Source organism: Pithys albifrons, chromosome 2, assembly GCF_047495875.1.
Source record: "Pithys albifrons albifrons isolate INPA30051 chromosome 2, PitAlb_v1, whole genome shotgun sequence".
Lineage (NCBI taxonomy): Eukaryota > Metazoa > Chordata > Aves > Passeriformes > Thamnophilidae > Pithys > Pithys albifrons.
The window spans coordinates 81,392,727-81,406,471 of NC_092459.1; the positions used below are offsets into that span (position 1 = coordinate 81,392,727).

The window sequence follows — 13,745 nt, forward strand, 5'->3', positions numbered from 1 at the left end:
GGACCTTGGAGTACTAATTGACAGGAAGCTCAACATGAGCCAACAGTGTGCCCAGGTGGCCAAGAAGGCCAATGGGATCCTGGCCTGTATCAAAAATAGCGTGACCAGCAGGACCAGGGAAGTGATCCTTCCCCTGTACTCTGCATTGGTGAGGCCACACCTTGAGTACTGTGTTCAGTTCTGGGCCCCTCAGTTCAGAAAGGATATTGAGGTGCTGGAGCGAGTCCAGAGAAGAGCAACAAGGCTGGTGAAGGGACTGGAGCACAAGCCCTGTGGGGAGAGGCTGAGGGAGCTGGGGTTGTTTAGCCTGGAGAAGAGGAGGCTCAGAGGTGACCTCATCACTGTCTAGAACTACCTGAAGGGAAGTTCTAGCCAGGTGGGGGCTGGTCTCTTCTCCCAGGCACTCAGCAATAGGACAAGGGGGCACGGGCTTAAGCTCTGCCAGGGGAAATTTAAGTTGGAGATCAGAAAAAAATTCTTTGCAGAGAGAGTAATCAGGCATTGGAATGGGCTGCCCAGACAGGTAGGTGGTGGATTCACCATCCCTAGAGATTTTTAAACACAGATTGGACGTGGCGCTGAGTGCCATGATCTAGTAAATGGACTAGAGTTGGATTGGACTCGATGATCTCCGAGGTCTTTTTCAACCCAATCGATTCTATGATTTGTCAAAAGCATTAGCTTAAAATATAAACTGGGTTTATAGCAGAAGAGAAAACAAAGTTTTGCCTCCGCCCTCTTTGTCCAAAGGTACAAAAATTTTAGGGATAAAAACTCATGCTTTTTATGTTTCCTTTGCGGTTCTTGCAATTTTTTTATGCCAAGACAAAAAGTTATTTTTCAAATTAATTTCCTGAAGAAACAAGAATATGGCACCTTGTTGTCTCTGTTATCTCCTATCCACTAAATTTGCAATTTCAACCCTGCTCTTCCAAAAGGCACACAACTTCAACTGTTATTCCACATGGCAGCATTTCCAATTGCTGCGTCCAACATGGCAACTCAGCAAATCAACAGACACAGCTTATTTCTTCACTGATTACTCAGCTGTGAACAAGATGAAATGAAGTGACACTGCTGTAAAGATACCTACACATCTTCATGTAGAAGTGTTCAGGTCTTCTTCAGCTCAGAAATATTTTACAGTATTGAAAGGGTTTAAAAGGAGGAGAAGAAGCTGGTTCAATAGTTTGAGTGATATTTCATAACAACAAAAAGGTTATAATTCAGAGAAATGTAATTGTTCCACGAAATAAAAATAAGTGCATTTCTCAAAGCTATGGGACAAGGTGACTGCTACAATAAACTGAGAACTAAACCTTCCTCTTCAAGACTGTTCCCAGCTTTGTGCTTCCAAGAGGACTGTGTATACAATAACAACATAGTGACAATACCTCACAATTCGAATCCAGCAGCGTTTAATACTTTGGTGGCTTCATTTTAAACAAAGCTCACAAGTTTTTCTTTTGGTTGGCTGCTATCAGCTTTTTAAAATACAAACCTTAACTACAAGAGGAGTTTCCAGTAAATTCAGCTCTGATGCCCTTGGAAAATTCTTCTGAGAGATGGAGTGATGTGTATTTGATTTCAGTGGGCTGGATGCAACAAAAGAAGTAGAAGCTCTGCACGGTGACTGCCAGCTTTCATCCTGTGCCACAGCACAGGCAGGAACAGGACGAACCACCAAATCCAGCAATCTGTTAAGATACACATTTTAAACTATGAACATAAGTAAACACATGAAAAAAGTCATGCTATGTTCATCTGTGATAATACAGAAAAAAAACATTTGATGAACAAGAAATAGAGCAAAGCCTCACTGCTGAGGAGATGTGTTAGACCCACAAACAAGTGACAGGCACTTTGGCATGATTTTTTAATTATTTCTTTACATTTCATATATGATGCCCTAATTCCCTGCCTCTGATACAAGACTAACCCAATTTTAAGTTGTATAAGTGGCCTAATTCTCAGATCAGGAGAAAACTCACCTACACTTCAATGAAGCAATCACTTCATATTTTCCACTTAATTGTGTCCCTAAGTTGACCTTTTATTTAGGAGATACAAAATTAAATACAACAGAACCCTTGAGAAACCCAAAAGGTATATATACACACCTACATATATAAGCAACACCTTTTTGAAATATTTGATCTATAAATCTACTATACCTGGAACATTTCTGAGAAAACTTGGTAACAGGTGTCCCAAGAAATGCATCAGGCAACTCTAAACCAGGGAGAGGATGTGTAATGACTGCTGGTTCTGTAGCTCTAGGACTAGAAGGAAAAGGAAAACATAACTGACTTTCATTCCCTCAAAATACAGATATACCAAAATTCAAGTTTATTTGACCATAACAGTTGTAGGACAATCACCTGAAAACTATGAACTTCTTTTCTGCTCTTTCTCATGCTGCTTCTTTTTAAGTAAAAGAGACAGAAACTAAGCAGAAACGGGGCAGGAAATGGTGAAAGATTACTATAAGATCACACAAACAAGTCTATCAAGGTCTGTACATCAACAGCTTGATGATTACCATAGTCTGAATTTCAGCTATCTTAAACACTGCCAACACATTTATCATAATGTAAATACATGTATTTGTATAGACAGGATTATCATACGAGAAAAACTCTCTCTCCAAATATTACTGATGATGACTTGATTCTTCAGTGTTACATGTTGCATGTGCAAAAAAGTGAAACAAAGCACTTTCCCACCAAAATACTAACATAATTCAAGCAGAATTCTTGCTCTTTCTCTACAGCTCCCTCCCTGTCCAAACATGGAGCTCGAGACTGAATGTTGTAAAAAGGCCGCTTACCTATCATATTGTGAAATATTTGGGTTTTGGTCATTTCCTAACCATACTTCTCCAATTTTGGACAACACTTTACTGATGAAAGTTGCTCTTGTATGCACATTTCCTGCATTAGCTTGTCTTGTTACTGTGGATAATGGCTTTGGCCTTGAGACTGTAAAGCAAGAGGGAAAATATATAAGTCTTGTGTAATCAAAGTGATCATTAGTTGCCCATATTTCTCCCCTCTAAAAATTACCTTCTTTTAAGACTGATGAAGGCAAATGATAAGGCTTGGCTCTCTCTACAGCCAGTTTCCTTTGAACTCTAGGAAGGATCTTGCCATATTGGTCTAAAAGAGAATTTCTGACAACTGCTCTCTCTCTCAAGCGAGGATCACGATCATTCTGACAAATCAAATGTATAAAGCAAGAAGTTAACTAGTTATTTACAAGAAATTTGTTGCATGGAACTATCTCTGCTTTTTCTATTTAGGGCCTAAATTTGCCCTACAGATACAATAAAATACGTTCACTGCACAGAACCACAGCAAGTTCTATCCAGTAGCACAGACCAATTTCATCTGGTAGTTTTAACAAAGGTCAAGGAATACTAAATAAAATAAAAACCAATCCAAACCCCAAAACCCACCAACTAAAATGAACCATTCATATTTCACCTGTGCAGCATCCAAACCACTCTCAGCTAGAAAAACAAGCCATGACATACAACATACACTTCATTCCACAGAAATGAGTGACACAAACAACTTCCACAAGCTAAACCATACATAACATAGGGATCTGAGGAACTGAATGAACAGATGGACCAGTAGAAAAGAAACATATTTATTCCTCAGATGCAAACACACTAATTTGAATCAACCATGGTCTGTAACATTTAATTTATAGCTTCACAAAGCAGCATTGCAGTATGTTCAGTAGTTTAGGTTCAGTTTAGGTTTCCAGTAGTTCAGCTTTCAGGTTCAGCTGTAACTTAGCATGTAGGAACTTATTCCTAGTCTTTCAAAGAATGGTATAAAAACAAAGCAGAGTTTTTATTGAGGACTATCAAAACTGGTTGCCACAACTACAGACTTGCACACTCAATAGGACTTCTACTCTTACCATGAGATTAACCTTCATTGACTGATTCAGCTGGAGTGCTGGGATATAGTTGGCACGCTGCAGATGGTGGACTAAAAGGAATTCGTGATTCTGAACACCAGCATTGCTCTGTAAAAACTTCTCAAGACACTCCTGTGAGAAACAGCACATGACAAAAACTCATTATGATTCTGCCTCTTCTCTGGCCAAAGAGACCATTAAGACTTTTTTTGCTTCTCCACACTTACTTTTTCAGTGTCTGTGAATGGCAGCTTCAGTAAATCTTCCATTAGCCCCATCTCCTGACAGATTTCATACATGTGTTTTAACAGCTCTTCTATGTTTAACTTGGTGCTATGTTGCTGCAACAGACCCCAAGCCTCCACCATGCACCTGTGGGTCATTTGGCAGAGATGAAAAGGAATAGCAACAGTATAACCAGAGATACCCCAAAGTCATTGTATTCACTCAAAGATCAAAGGAAAGGCAGAGGATCACGATTTGTCTTATCTGTCCTCCACCCCTCCCAAGATCTGAAAGCCAAACAGTGGAATACGTTTCCTTACCTATTGGACAACAACACGGTGAGGCAAAGCCGCACTTCGCTGCTGCTGGACATGGATGGCTTCATCATCTGCATGTACCTGAGGGCTCGCCGGTGCTCCCCCTGGCACATGAGCGACTGAATAATTCTCCTGTGTTGCCAGGGTACAGTTTTGATTGTAGCTGGGTGAAAGAGCAGGGCCAGAGAATTCTGGACAAGTTAAGAGATCAGGTTTAGTATGATGTGTACACACACACACACGACACCTACAGTCAAAACTTTCTTAAGCAAGGCTGGAGATGGGTTAAACAAACTCAGATGTCTAACTAATGAAATGTCAATAGAAATTCTTCAGTATTTGCAGAGAAAAATTCAGTTAACCATACAGAACAAAGTGAATGTTTTCAAAGGAGTAATTCAGGCTTTCCTAAGTTAACAAATCTCTATGTACAAACACTCCTTTTTTACAAATGCATTACTGAATAATAGGTTACTCTACAAACAAATTGATTCTATTGACATAGTGACAGGCAAAAAACAACCTCCAACATCAAGAACAGGAATGAGACTGAAAAGTAACTTCTGCAGTCTTCTTTCTGTCTCAAATCTTGCTGCTACCATCATAGCTTTCACATTTAAAGTACCAAAATACTGCTCTTGAAAAAGTGCTCAACCGCTCTGCTGAAAACTTCCTACAACACATAGCTCTGAAAATTCAAATATCAAGCATTATTTAAGGAGATTACTCCTTTAATTGATTTCCTGTCAAACTAGTTAAAACAAAATTTCAAATCATAACTTATTGCTACAGATGTCAGAGCAGGGATACAAAGAGGCTTCTAATGTTTCAATAGATCTTAATATCTAAGCACCAATTCTTTTAAAATCATTTTATTGATTACAGTTCTGCACTGCAATTTCTATCTAAGTAAACTGTTACACACTTACTTCATAATCATTGTGATCTAGGAGCCAGAACCCTTGAATAAGCTTAACAAGACCCCAAGGGATAGCAAAGGCAGTTGGAAAGGAGTCAATTGAAGTTTCTGTTTTATCTGGAAAGGAATGCATGATATCCAACAGCAAGTAAATTGTCTGAGAGGGAGTACCAAATTAAGGCAAATAAATTGGTGAGACCAAAAATTTATCACCTTACACTTAGCAAAATAATAACCTGTTATATAGAAAGTCAGGTCCTAACTAAAAAATTGTAGACAGAAAGAAACACTCTTGGATTTCTGTAAGGCAATCAAAAAGGCGAACATCAGATATTTAATTCATGCTGTTATAAACTCAAGCTCCTGCTTCAGTCAGGGAAGCTATCAGTTGGACTCTTGAACATCCAATGCTTAACTACTAAAGCAAACAAATTCTACAACTGTTTTGTTTCCCTCATTTCCAGAAATTATGAAACAGTGTAAATTATGGTGCTCAGTACTGAGTGATTGAAATGGTATGTGGACTCCTCATTTAGAAGGGTCATTTGCCCTTTCTGGCATCTGTTGTTAGGGTCATATTCCTGTAAGACAGCTCTCTGGGCTCCCCTCTCAGGTCGGCATGATCCAGCAGCTTTAAAACCAGGTTTCTGCCCAATGACTGCACTCTTTTCCCCTCTCTACTATTCTGTGTGCCTGCGCTTTCAGAACAACAAAAGTAAGCACTGTCAGCTGGGGTGGAAAACAGATGATTTTGGCAAAAATCAGGTACTGGAAAATCACTATTAGGAATCCTCTCTGCTCTGAAGCAGAACATTTTGGTGCACCATTCCAACACACATATGCTAGATACCAGTAGTCACAGTTTAAAAACTGTTAATTTTGAGAAAAACTAAAGGTTTCTATCTTTAACATTTTTTTAGAGAACCTGTTTTCTCCTATCAGAAAAGACAGCAGTAAAACACTGAAAAAAAAAAGATATTAGAAAAGATCCAAACTAGAAAGAAACAGAGCAATGCTTCTGTCTAGGACTTATTTCTGTAGTCAATGTGTTCATTTCCACTGTGTTTGAAGCATAAATTAAAAAGTCTTGTTAAACACGAAGGTGACAAACATTTAAGAGCATTTGTGTTCCCGTCCTGAAGGTGTAAGAACAAAAACCAGAAAGGATACAATTGCATGTTTGTCGCTTTCTTCAACACTCTCAAGCAAGTAGAGATCCAGCAGTGCCTGAAATGAAACATTAAAACGTTTTCTACTGCTCCTGTCTTTCAAAAGCATTGGCTTTTGGGGACTGGCTGCTGCTGGTGGTGTTTCCAGTGAACATAACACTCACATGTAAACTAGCAGGTGGGTATTTCCCAGTTCCGCCTTCATCTCTCTGCCACAACTTCTCAACTTGGTCTCCTAACTGGGAAACCATTCCATCAATCATCAAGCAGTCAGAATCCCATTTTCCTCTGGAACAAAAAGGAGCATGGATTTGGACACAATAAACCACTAAGTCCAGCCTCTCAGTGTAACACATATCCTCCAGTCAAAACAAAACAAACCTCCCCTGAGTCAAAGAGATGAACACAAACAGAGACATGATGATGGCTTGAAAGGCACAAGAAAGACATTTCTCTGTCAAGAGGAAAGATGGTCCCCAGGTCACAATGAATTAGGAAAGGACTCCAAAGTAGAAATCCAAGAGAAAAGTTGCAAGTTTTCAGGTTTTCTTTGTAGTTATATTAAGTGTAATACCAAGGAAGTGCAGACTAGGGCTCTTAATGCAAAAATAACCATCTCCTACAGTCTTAACAGTGGGAGCTTTTTAGAGCTTTCCTGTAAGTCTTACCTTGATAAACGCTCAAGTTTCTGTCGGTGACCAGTATAGTAGCTCTGAATCAAAGGATAATTGTAGAAAGGTCTAGACAAATGCATATGATCATCTACAGGCAATAAAGTAAAAGCAAATTAAAAAAGTATTTCAATTAAGACTTCTGACTAAAAAGATCAGACAAGGACTGAGAAGCCTCTGTCACTGAAGATCATTGAGAAGAATCAATCCCTCCAACATTACATTTTAAGTGTTAGTAATCCAGGCATTACTTTATTCTGGCCAGAGATGTACAGCCAATAATTCCAGCTACATATATCCCTTTCAATACTTTTCACATGTTCAAAGATTTTAGCAAAGAAAGAAACTAGGTGCTAAGTTACACAATTCTCTGCAATTATTAGTACTCTTGTCTTTTACTGGCTAGTGATCTCTTGCCCTTAATGCTAACTTCGTCTGCATTTGGTCATCTTGGCATTCTTCTTAAGCCAGTGAGTCTCCAGCTCTCAGGCTGTAATGTCCTTGTTACTCTCTGTATCTCCTGGTTACCCCAATGTCTTTGCAGGACCATAAATTTAAGATCCCATATGTTCAATCTTCAACTCTCTCAGGCTTTATTTTATTCAATCTTATCAAAACTAGTCCAAAGAAACTCAAAGCTGTTGTGGTGTAAAGATCAAACTGACTATAGTCTGTGAAAAGATACCTAGCCACCCACTATCATCAATTCAAAAAATTTCTTAGTTATATCGTTTTTAACACCTCCAACTCTCAAAGAATCCATCACAGTTTTTGCCTTTGCTAAAAGAGAACTCAGACAGAAGGTTTGCCTACTTCTTGTCTCAAGATCAATTTCAAGATTACAGCTGATGTAGCATTCAGAGCATGTAGTGTAAGGACAAGTTCACTATTAAATAAAAAACTCTCAAAGGGAATGGTATTTTGAATGTGTCATGTGAGAATTCATGAGACAACTAAGGCTGAAAATAGAATTTATAATCTATTTAAATTGAGAGCACTTCCAAGGTATATTTTTACCTTGAGCAATAAACAAAAAGTTCAAAGGCAGTGCTTTTACTATCAACTAAAGCATTCTGGTATTAGTTTGTGCTTACCCAAACCCTCAGGAAGGAGACTGGATCGACAGAACCAAATGACCACTTGTGCATACAAAGAAATGAGGCTCGTTACCAGCTGCTTATTTGTCAAGTCTTTAAATCCTGAAAAAAAGGTACGAGATGATTTCTTTATTGCAATTCCTTTCACTTTTACAAAATTCCCTTCATCAAAAAAAATAGAATAAAAGGAACCATGTTTGAATTCCCTTGTGTTTGCACTAGTTCCTGTGGATCACTTTCCTATTTGAAGAAAAAACCCACCACCACCCCTGAACAAAAAAACCCAACCTCTAAAAAGAACTGGATTCACTAGAGATTAAAATAAAAAAAATAAAGCCTGAACTATTAAATACACTCATGAAGAATACATTTGTTTTTTGCATAGCAGAGGTTTTTACTGTAGCAGAGGGATGGTCAATATGCCAACAACAATTTAAAATATTGCAAGCAACAAAAACTCAAGGAACTTACTGTACATGTTACTCATTCTGGCTTTCATTATATTTTCTAGCCATTTGCACACAACTATAAACTGCTGGCTAAGAATCAAAAATACTTTTCAGCATTACCACTTAATTGCTAAAATCGCCACCCAATTGCTTACACAGCTTATTGCTGAATCAGTGTAGCCTCCTCTACTACGCACTCACATCAACCAGCTGTTCCCCAAACTCAAAGCATCTCAAATCCTAGTCCCAACTTCTCAGATTTAAGCCCCTCCTCCCAGCTCAATCTGACTCTCTCCCAGCTGTCCAAAACAACAACAGCTCATGTCTCTGGTTACAACCCAAGCATCCTTCCAAATCTGCATCAAACAGACCAGACATTCAGCAGTGCTGTCACCAACCTTTCTCAGTGAGCTCTCGTGCCTCTGTTAGGAAACAGTTTAAGACTGTGCTAAGGTTGCTCAAAAGCAACTGGCAGTGCTGAAGGGACTGTAATGTCTGTGGGTCAAGGAAGTTGCAGGAGCCATCAAACAGTGGAACACCTGGGCAAGAACAAAGATGAAATCGTTAGTCTGCACAGCAACTGCAGAGTTCCAAAGGACACTTCAACAACCACCTGCAGTATCACGTACCTGCAGATCGACTGGATAAGAACCCTTACCAAGAATTATTTTGCACTTGGAAAATGCCAACAGGAGTACTCACACATTTGGTCCAGTTCATCTTTTGTACAGATCACTTTGTTCCACGTCCACTCAAGAACAAAACGTAAATTACCAGCAGAACTTGGCTGCTCTTTTTAAAAAGAGAAAGCAAAACAAGGAATGAATCCACAAGGTCAAACTAAAACATACACACCATGAAAACAATGTAAGGAGCATTACCTTCAGAAGTCCAATGTTTAATGCATCCAGTCAGAAGTTCTAAAGAACCTGTCTGCACAGCAGCTGACAATACAGCTTCCAACTGCTCCTCCTACACAGAACAGACAAAATAAAATGAGAATCTCACATACTTGTGATACGTGAACCATCCACAGAAGTGTTTGTTTCTAACTGGACACTCATTCAGACATCAAAGTCAATTAGTGCATATGCAACTAATTCCACATTCTTCTTAATTCTAGCCACTGCCTCGACTGTTTGTTGCTCTGAGGAACACAGAAATGTCAGAGGGAGATTTCATGATGTCAGGCTAATTCTTATCTGCATCTGCGTGCCTCTGCTTTTGAGTCTCCATTTACTGAGTTCCAAGTAATTATTTTGAGTTACAAATCATCCTAATATCCGTGATGCACTTTGTGCACACACATTTGCCATCAGGAACACATGAAGGGGACAGAACTAATACAACTGTGCTTGCATGAAAACAGTGAAGCTCAGGTAAAGCAGCTCCCCAGACTATCAAGACATGAAGCAGCTTTGACACGCAAAACATGAAGTTGCAATTTACTAAACTGCCAGAAAAGAAGTGAAATATTTCAATTCTCAGGGGCTTAGATTTCAGGCTGTTCAAATACTACAGTATAGTGTGAGGGCAATCCTTGAGAAGGACAATGCACAGGGATGAATACACATGGGAAATAACATAGCAGCTTATTTCGAGTGCGGTTCAGACACTTCTTTCAGGTGAAATGATCCTGCATAACATTTTACATTTTTGTTTTTTTCCCCTTTCTTTTTTTTTTAAACAAATTGAAAAGTATATTTGCCTTCCAGGTAAAATAATTACATTCAAAGAGATTTCTACACATTGGAAAACACATATTTCCATCATTTTCTGGAAACAAGTTTGAGACAAGAAAGCACATCAAGTATTACTTATATTAGCCAACAAAACTCCAAATCAAGCTTCTTGACCCTAATTCTAGCACTCAAAAGCAATCCCCACTTAAACGCATTACAAGTCTCTGAACAATATAGTCATAATTTCAGCAAAGATCATTACACAATTTTTTGCTTTCCCAAGTTATTTCCAGACCAGAGCTGACATAGGAACATCAGATCAGAACACAGAAGCCTAAATCAGGCTTGCAAAATAAGCATTCTATGGGCTGGGTCAGCTTGCCAAGAAATTTATTAGCTACCATACTGTGCTGAAGTGCTATTTGTCACAACACACTTCTACAGTTGTGAATAATCCCACAGACAGGAGGACAAGGGCCGGGGGACGACTGCTCTCCCCTTCCTCCTGCTCACTGCTCTGCTCTAGGATGAGCAGCAGACTACTTAGCTTTGACCCTGCCTGACAAAAGACAGGCTATTCATCACAAAGGCTCCTTCTCTCATGAAACTCTTCAGATGAGACAAAGGTTGCTGTACTGCAAATGGAAAACTCGTGACAGAGGGGTGTGAATCCCTATAGTGGGGGATAAGGCAGATAGAATATATCAGTGTTGTGGGATAAAGGTGGTGAAGGTGTTGCAGTAACAAAAGGGCAGTCTCAGAGGAGGAAATGGGGCTAATTTAGCTCAATGCAGAAGATACAGAAGTGAAGATTAGTTTAGAAGGGTGCAGAAAAGGAAGGCAACACAAGGGGAAGTGGTGATGAAATTGTCAGAGCTGATAGTACTTATTAGTTAGCATGGCCCACTTCCTTGGAAGCAAATGATCATGTCTAGTGCAGCAAGCTGTTGTTCGCAATAGCACAGGTCTGAGGGAGGCACCCCCATCATCAACTACTGCACTGAACCAAGTGCTCTGGGACACTGACAGGGATGAAGACTGTTCTGAGGAAAAGATGCCTTCTGATGCACGTGGACCATCACTGACTGCACACTCCCTTGTGAGTACCTGGGGCACAGAACTAACAGATGGGTCACCAAAGACAGACCTCTTAGGGCTCTTCCCAATCAAACTCAGTAGTTTGGATCTAAGAATATTATCACTTCTGCTAACTGAAGTCAACACCTGTCACCGCAGCTTGCAAATCACACAACAATCAGATGATCACACACCCTCTACAGCCCTGTCAGAAAAGATGGATTTACTTTCCCATACAACATATACTCACCTGAGTCAAACTGGATGGCTGGACATCAACCAGTCTTGGAGACAGCAAGCCAGCTACAAGACACCTACTGTAGCTGTCTTGAATGGCTTCACTGATTAAAGGACCAGATTTTTTCAAAAACTTCAAGGTCTGAAACATCAATCAAAAATCACAGAATAAGACAGCACTCAATCGCTAAGGCTCTGGATATTCACTAACAGAAATAATACTAATTTTCACTTAAACTATCAGAAAGCTGCATCAGTAGTACGCCTTCAGTTAGCAATTTGAGTAAGAATTGCTGTGTAGAAAGACAGCAACCAAATTAGCAGTTCCTGTTTTTAAAAAACAGGCTGTGGAAGAAAATACCAGCCCATGCAATGCAGAAGGAAAGATTTTCTGTCTCCTTTGTCACTACACAGGCCTTGCGTTTCCCTGAACACTGACACAAATTACATTCTTTAGAAGCTGAAAGTAACACAACTTTAAATCACTCTCTGAAAGACCCTTTCTATGCTTGTTTGGGTGGAAGCTGATTCACAGGGCATATTTAGTGAGCTGGAACTTAATTCAAAGGATCTGTTACAAACTGCACAGTGGCTCGGAAGTTATGATTTGATCAAGGTGGGGAGAAAAAAACCCCATTCATTTCTTCTTAAACAGTAAAAAAAAATTAAATAATTAAATAAATTTCCCTTTACTCCATTTTGTCCCCCTCTCTCCAGTTAATCAGCGATCAAAACCCTAAATCCAAGCTGCGCAGTTTGACTTATAGGTAATAAAGAAGCAACTGCTTTCCGCAACTTCCACAATGTATTGTTCTTGCTCCTATAGCAATGCTGCACTCCTTTCCAGGCATCCAGTCCCTGCTCTTACTTCCCTGCAACAGAAATATTTCCGCAAAACTGGCAGGATATGATTGCAGTTATGCATGTGGATACACGGGATGAGCATAAAATGATCTCCAACCCTCAAAGCAGTTCAACTTGGAAAAGGTTCATCTCATTCTCAATACAGATACAGTAAAAAAGTCACCTCTTTCTGGAAGCCGGTGCAGGTCACGTGAATGACTCCTGAGTTCAGCAAGCACGTAACATCTGCAGAAACAAGGAACCTGTGACAGCCTTCCAAACTCTCACAGTGATGTTATGACCAGTTCTGTTCTTAAAATAGTGGGATCTGGAAACACACACCCTCAGTGCCCCTTTTCTTCATCACATCACTTACAAACTTCCTTTAAAAAGTATTTCTCTCTGTAGAAACTATCTGAAGTGCTCCTGAGGTGCTGTGCTTTGTGCCTCAGCTCAAAGTCATTGCATTTTACAACCATCACCCCTTCACAGGCTACATTACAGAAGCACCAACACTCAGCAGACTGTTAGATACATTTCACAATATTAAAGACCTTGTTAGTATAATGTAACCAGAGTTAGGTTTGTGAAGGTTTGGGGTTTTTTTCATTTGGTTTGGTTTTTGCATGATAAACAATGAATAAGAGAACCACTAAGTGCATTTGACCTCAGCTGAAGTTTGTCACTATTAAAAGCACTGAAATACCTACCAAAATTATAGGTGCTTGGATTAAAAAATTGCTCAGGGGGTGGATAAGAAGGAGGAACTCCCCGACTTAGACTCCGCTCATGTACCAAGATATCCAAAATGAGATTTGGAGACGTCATGCTTGTTACAGTATCCAGTGACCACAATGCAAAATAGGGGCAATCATGAAGGAATTCTTCTGGCCTTAAAAGAAAACAAGTGCATAAGCTGAACACTGACATTTAAATTAATTATTTGTGGGATTACTGAAAACAACTTAATGAAAACCTACCTCAGTGAGTCTGGCATTTGAGCATGATACCAGCGATTAATGTCAAATACACCCAAATAAGTAGATGGTTTTCCCTGACCATACGTATTCACTTGCCAACTGAAGATTGATACGCTGGTGTCAGGAGAGATTACTGTCAAAGAGAA

At 39.5% G+C, this 13,745-nt stretch overlaps 1 protein-coding gene across 5 annotated transcripts in view; it reads right to left on the bottom strand.

Moving 5' to 3' along the window:
- LOC139681626 (protein ELYS-like) overlaps positions 1–13,745 on the bottom strand; it is a 44,969-nt gene that overhangs the window by 12,851 nt on the left and 18,373 nt on the right. For all 5 annotated transcript variants that reach the window (XM_071575146.1, XM_071575154.1, XM_071575164.1 and 2 more), the window contains 19 exons: positions 13,600–13,732; positions 13,330–13,511; positions 12,804–12,865; positions 11,790–11,918; positions 9,662–9,752; positions 9,483–9,572; positions 9,179–9,319; positions 8,329–8,433; positions 7,232–7,325; positions 6,728–6,851; positions 6,565–6,621; positions 5,405–5,551; positions 4,479–4,666; positions 4,161–4,305; positions 3,934–4,065; positions 3,066–3,213; positions 2,831–2,981; positions 2,175–2,282; positions 1,502–1,697 (listed from right to left, as the gene is read on the bottom strand). In XM_071575146.1, the coding sequence (XP_071431247.1) occupies positions 1,502–1,697; positions 2,175–2,282; positions 2,831–2,981; positions 3,066–3,213; positions 3,934–4,065; positions 4,161–4,305; positions 4,479–4,666; positions 5,405–5,551; positions 6,565–6,621; positions 6,728–6,851; positions 7,232–7,325; positions 8,329–8,433; positions 9,179–9,319; positions 9,483–9,572; positions 9,662–9,752; positions 11,790–11,918; positions 12,804–12,865; positions 13,330–13,511; positions 13,600–13,732 (2,423 nt within the window). The remainder of the gene's footprint in view (positions 1–1,501; positions 1,698–2,174; positions 2,283–2,830; positions 2,982–3,065; positions 3,214–3,933; positions 4,066–4,160; positions 4,306–4,478; positions 4,667–5,404; positions 5,552–6,564; positions 6,622–6,727; positions 6,852–7,231; positions 7,326–8,328; positions 8,434–9,178; positions 9,320–9,482; positions 9,573–9,661; positions 9,753–11,789; positions 11,919–12,803; positions 12,866–13,329; positions 13,512–13,599; positions 13,733–13,745) is intronic.